Source organism: Raphanus sativus, chromosome 6 (genome assembly GCF_000801105.2).
Source record: "Raphanus sativus cultivar WK10039 chromosome 6, ASM80110v3, whole genome shotgun sequence".
In the NCBI taxonomy this organism is placed as follows: domain Eukaryota; kingdom Viridiplantae; phylum Streptophyta; class Magnoliopsida; order Brassicales; family Brassicaceae; genus Raphanus; species Raphanus sativus.
This window is the reverse complement of record NC_079516.1, coordinates 12,655,155-12,660,794: the sequence shown is the minus strand read 5'-3', so window position 1 is coordinate 12,660,794 and position 5,640 is coordinate 12,655,155. Positions and strand designations below refer to the sequence as shown.

Genomic DNA, 5,640 nt, shown 5'->3' with positions numbered 1-5,640 from the left:
GATAAAATCTTGAGACAGACCAAAGGAGGTCTATATAATCCAAAGTGGTGGATAATACTACATATGTCACTACATATAATGTCTGGAAGAAATTCAAAAGATGTAGTATGTTATATATGACTCACTGGATGATAATAATATTATTGGTACCTAAAAGGTTTACCAAAATGTATTGAGCTCAGAATCATAAGATGAAAAAAGAAGTTTTCATGAACAGCATTTTCCTAAAGCTATCCCGGGATTGAATTAAATTGCTACATATAAGCAAATGAAGAGTTTTATAAGAACAATTCAAATCAGTCTATAGAGGAATTTTAAATTCATTGTGTTATACTAACCAGCCTAAGATAGGTTAAATGGTTATTCATTAAACCTTAGAAAGGTTATAGACCATCACCACAAATTAGCCAAATTTGGTAATATTTATGGTTGGTCAAAATTCTCAGCATGAACCAACCAAGCTGTGGTATGAATGAATAAGCTATCATAAAGATGAGCTATAAGATCAAAGTTCATCTTTGAACAAAAGGGTGTAGGACCGTATTATGTGTCTATATGCGACCAATCGAGTCCGACCATATTATAAGATTTGGTCCATGATAAAGCTGTAGATCATGGATGTCATTAGACATAAATTTGAGGATCAATTAGATCAATTCTATGTCATGACTATGTCCGGCCTATATCAGTCCAATCGTCCATATATATGTGTGTAAGAATTGCCGGCACACTAAGACTGGAAAATGTCTTAGATCGATCATAGATCATCTATGGACATATGTAAACAAGGATCATGATCTAACCAACATGACCTATGTATAAAGTTGTCTATGGCAAATAATATTATACTCATAAAGCTAAAGGCATGTCCATAAGTCCTAAAGAGATAAGTAGCTCATACTTGATATAATGATGATCCATATTATATAAAGGATCTAAAGTACTAGCCGACCAATATTATGGAAAGGCATATAAAAGTGATTTGGTCAAGAACCATAATCAAACGATCAGAGTATAAAATAGTATATTTTATTTAAAATACTTAAGTGGTCGATACTAAAGTGGTACATTTTCTAAAGTACCATCAGGATTCTAAGAGACATGATATGTCTGAACAATACAAGATTGTTCAAATAAGAATCCATGAACATCTATTCAGCAAGTGATGTTCAAATCAGGAGAAGTAGTATGTGTTATACTCTTTTTCCTTAACTATGGTTTTATTCCAATGGGTTTTCCTAGTAAGGTTTTAATGAGGCAACATTAAGCATATTATGAACTCATATGGTTATGGTATCCAAGGGGGAATGTTATAATATCTATTGTGTGGATGGACCATAACCAAGTACTAGACAAGTCTAACAAATACAAGAGGAAGTCCAAAGAGGTTTACATCTGGTTTACTTTGGTCCGTCTACATTCCGGTTCGAGATCAGAAGACTCAGTTAACCTCGTTATCATCACCTTGACCAAGTCTTCATGTATGACATCAATGTAGTCAAGAGTAGTTAATGTATAGATTTACTTCTTTGTAAAACATTTGTAAACCTTTGTATAAATCACTATATAAAGTGGTGTTGGTTAATAAGAAAGAACATAACATTCCTCATAATTCACTCTCCACATTTCACACAGATTATAACAGTGGATTTGTTTTCTTTATTTTAACTGAACAAATATATATCACTGTAATATTTTAATAGATTCTTATTTTAGTTTATAGCAAACTTAAAACTATCATCTTTCTTTGTTATTATTTTATAAATCAGTATTCATGTTATTCACACTAGTAATTGTTTTTGTGAAGGGATTTAAAGTGGTATTTTATCAATGAAATCATACCTATAATGGTTATTGTAGTCGTTAAATTGTGACAAAATTTATAACTACGATTGACACACAAATACAATTAGGAAACGTGGATCTACCTATTATATCATATTAAAAGTGAGAAAAAATCAAATAAAAATGGAAAATAATAGAACTAAATCATTACTCCCTCTGTTTTTTAAAGATGTATGTTTTAGAGTTTTCACACATATTAAGAAAACACATTAATCATGCATTCTTTTTAGAAATTACCAAATTTCAATGCATTTTAACCAATAGTCTTTCAATAAATTCAGTTAATTTTATTGAAATTTACAATTTTTATATAGAAAACATAAAAAATACATCTTTTTGAAACAAATATTTTTTCCAAAACATGCATCTTATAAAAACAGAGGGAGTATTATTTAGTGAAAGAATCAATTGCTTTGTAAAATCAGTGGTAGAGGGAGTAAATAAAATTATATTTTAGGGATCAAAATTAGATAGGATCCTGATAGTAACAGTTATGAATCTTATGATTTTAATGGATACAGTAACAGTTATGATTTTAATGGATACAGTTTTGATCTAAATGAAAGTTTATTTTTTGAACTATTCTATCCAAATTATAGTTATGCTCTCTCTGTTATCTCAAAGGAATGTCATCTAAATTGAACACACTTTGAACTTGAAAAAAAAACTTAAAGTAAAATATTAAATACCACATTAAATACAGAGAATAAAAATATGGGAGTGAAATAATTTGTGAAATCATATACTTCTGATTGCCTCTTTGGAATGAGTGGGCTTGATCCTTTTGAAATCTGGACCCGTTTTACGTTTCCAGGCAATGTCAATGATTATATAGAGATGCACGTTGACTCTTTTTTTGGACAAATCATGTCAACTTGTAGACACAAAAGAGATAATCAAAAGGACATTATACAGTTTCTCAGTTCTCTAATTAATGTTTTCTCAGTCTTTTAATCATACGAACAAAATCTAAAAAATCGATCTTTAAAAATACAGTACAGAAGGAACGTGATGTACTCTGAAAATCTAACGCTCTTTCCTCCAAATGATACACAGTGCCTCACATCTAGCGCCTAGGAGGAAACGTGGGCATGAAATCTTGTGATTTTGGGAGAGGGACTTCATGAAACCAACTATGGTTGAGAGCTTCCTCCACTGTTAGACGTTTCTCAGGATCCAAAGTTAGTAAACCATTCAGCAAATCAAATCCACGTTCTGAGAGTATCTGACCACCTACAAATGATATCGCTGGAAACTTCTTACGCAACAAATTGTACCTGTACAACACAAAAGAATCAATAAACATTAAAATCCACAACCAACTGATAGTAAGAGCAAGAAACAGCATATTAAGTAGATAAGTTAGTACTCACGATTGTGTAGGAAACTTGGCTTTGGCATTGGGTAACGATGAGAATCCAGGCCAGATTGACTCGTTTGGTGTTCCAAGGACCGCAAAGATCTATACAAAATACGAAGGATTAGATACTTGATCACAGGAAAAAAACAAAGATAAGGAAACTTTTAAGAATAATTATATTACCTTTTGAAGTTGGTCAAGTTCAGTCTTGCCCGGGAACAAAGGCTTTTGAGACAAGAGCTCCGCCATAATGCAACCTATTGACCACATATCAACAGCCGTAGAGTACTGCTTCGCTCCTAGAAGAAGTTCTGGTGGTCTGTACCACTGAGTGATGACCATCTGTGTGTAAGGCTTGATAGGGCTCCCGTACTGTCTCGCCATACCAAAATCACAAATTTTCAACTCCCCAGTGTTGTTCATCAGGAGGTTAGATGGCTTCAGATCCCTGTGGATGATCCAGTTCGTGTGGAGGTAGTGCACACCCTCCAGTAGCTGCAGCATCAAGCACTTGACCTCGCTGGTGCTAAAAGGCTGTTTCTTTCTTTCCATTAAGCACTTCAGGTCGTGTTCCAAGTGTTCCATGACCATGTAAACGTCGCTGTCGTTCTTCCCTCCGACCACAACCTCCTTTACATTCACTATTGAAGGGTGATTGCATGACAGAAGTATGTTGATTTCCCTCAGAGACGTCAAAGGGAATCCGTACTCTTCTTCGTACTTGTCTTCCTTCATCTTGATCTTCTTGAGCGCCACAATCTCCTTTGTTTTCTCATCCCTCGCTCTGTAAACAATACCGTATGTACCTTCGTTAATCTTGTTTAGCTTCTGAAACCCATTCACAGACCTGCTACCAAGTAGCATGTTCATCACTCCCTGAGCTGGAGAAGCCGGTTCTTCAGCTTCTAACTCGTCATTAGGAGAACTACAATACTCATGATCAGAATATCCATTAGCGCTAAGCTTCTCTACGCTCTGATGCCCACTACCAGATCCAGATGAATTGGATTGCCGTTCTTCAGACACCACTAACTCACCACACTCCGGACTCAAACTGCTCCTGTTCCATCTGCTAGTCTTGGGAACAACATTATCAGTATGAGATACTACCTCCTCATTGTGGGAAGTTAAACCCGTCTCCCATCTTGATAATTTCTTAACAGGTGATATATGTGTCACCTGCTGTTCTTCCTCCAACTGACCCTCCTCCAATTCATCAACAAATTCTTGGGACATCACAACATTGACCTGATCCTTCGGAGAAGTCCTACTAGAAACAGTCACATCAACATCCTGATTAAGTATCCCAGGCCCCTGAGCTTCAACAGGTTCTGGTGACATCATCACGTTGACCTGATCCTTGGGAGAAGTCTTCCTAGTAAGAGTTACATCAACATTCTGCTTACATGTCGGATTCGTAGTCAGACTAGTGAAACTAGACCTTGTCTTCTCCCTAGAAGTAGGAGCTTTAGAAACTTTATCTTCAACGTCGTCCCACAAGATAGGTGAAAACTTCCTCCTCTTCTCAGCGGGTCTCTGACCCTCCTCCTCCCCTTTCTCAGAAACCAACCGTGACCGGTTACGCCCATCAAACCTCCTGAGACCTTGCTCGTTAAGCGGTGGTTTAGTTTGAGGACGCCTCTCACCATCTCCACGAGCACCGTTCCTGTAAAAGTCGTGGTCTTTTTTGACGGAAAGAGAACTTCTAGAGACATCAACTCCTCCCCCTGCCGCCATCGTATTCTTCTCAATGAGATAATTGAATCGTACACAAGAAAAATCAAAGTGATAAAAGAAAAAAGAGAATCAACCCAATCAACGAAACCCTAGAGAATCAAATCACGATAAGCAAGATTCGAATCGATCAATCAACCAATTCAAGAAAAATTTAGAAACCCTAGAAATTCAATTTTCCAGGGATGCGATAGGTTTTTTTGATTTCCCTTGATCTCCTCCGATTCACACAAGTTCCGGAAGGTCTTACCGGAGGGAAGGTAAGAAGAGAACGGAGGAGGATTTGAGATGGAAGGAGATCGATCTACGGAGCCGATGCGATCGCCAGAAGCAACTTCGTGAAGCCTCTCTCTCTCTCTCTCTCTAAATAATTCTTTAAGACGCGTTTTCAATATCAATCGTCGCGTTTCTCTATTACTTTCCCTTTCTTTATACGCCCGATGATATGGTCGGCGGCTGCTTCCAATAATTTCCTTTTTTTAATAATACTGATTTATTAATTTATGACCGTTAGATTCAAATCAGTTAATCCAGGACGGTTTGTAACCGTTGGATTCGATGCCTCCAATAATTTCCTTTTTCTTAATTTATGAGTTGTGTGCGAGTGGTATAAGTATTCATTTATGACCGTTAGATCGCTTTAGTTAGTCTAGGCCGGTGTAGAACCGTTGGATTTTTATAGGTGTACACGCTAACTACGC

At 36.4% G+C, this 5,640-nt stretch overlaps 1 protein-coding gene across 1 annotated transcript; it reads right to left on the bottom strand.

Annotated features, from left to right (window-relative positions):
* Positions 1-2,738: 2,738 nt before the first annotated feature.
* LOC108834843 (cyclin-dependent kinase G1) lies at positions 2,739-5,349 on the bottom strand. The gene is made up of 3 exons (XM_056988962.1): positions 3,389-5,349; positions 3,219-3,307; positions 2,739-3,122 (listed from the first exon to the last, which is right to left on the bottom strand). The coding sequence occupies exons 1-3, from the start codon at positions 4,940-4,942 to the stop codon at positions 2,912-2,914; spliced, it is 1,854 nt and encodes a 617-aa protein (XP_056844942.1). The 5' UTR covers positions 4,943-5,349; the 3' UTR covers positions 2,739-2,911.
* Positions 5,350-5,640: the final 291 nt, after the last annotated feature.

Bases quoted from the DNA above. Each gene is read 5' to 3' on its own strand.
- LOC108834843 (XM_056988962.1), bottom strand. From the start codon at position 4,942: ATGGCGGCAGGGGGAGGAGTTGATGTCTCTAGAAGTTCTCTTTCCGTC. The intron at 3,308-3,388 runs GTAATATAATTA...TATTTTGTATAG, and splicing joins AACTTGACCAACTTCAAAAG to ATCTTTGCGGTCCTTGGAAC. The intron at 3,123-3,218 runs GTGAGTACTAAC...TGTGTTGTACAG, and splicing joins GCCAAGTTTCCTACACAATC to GTACAATTTGTTGCGTAAGA.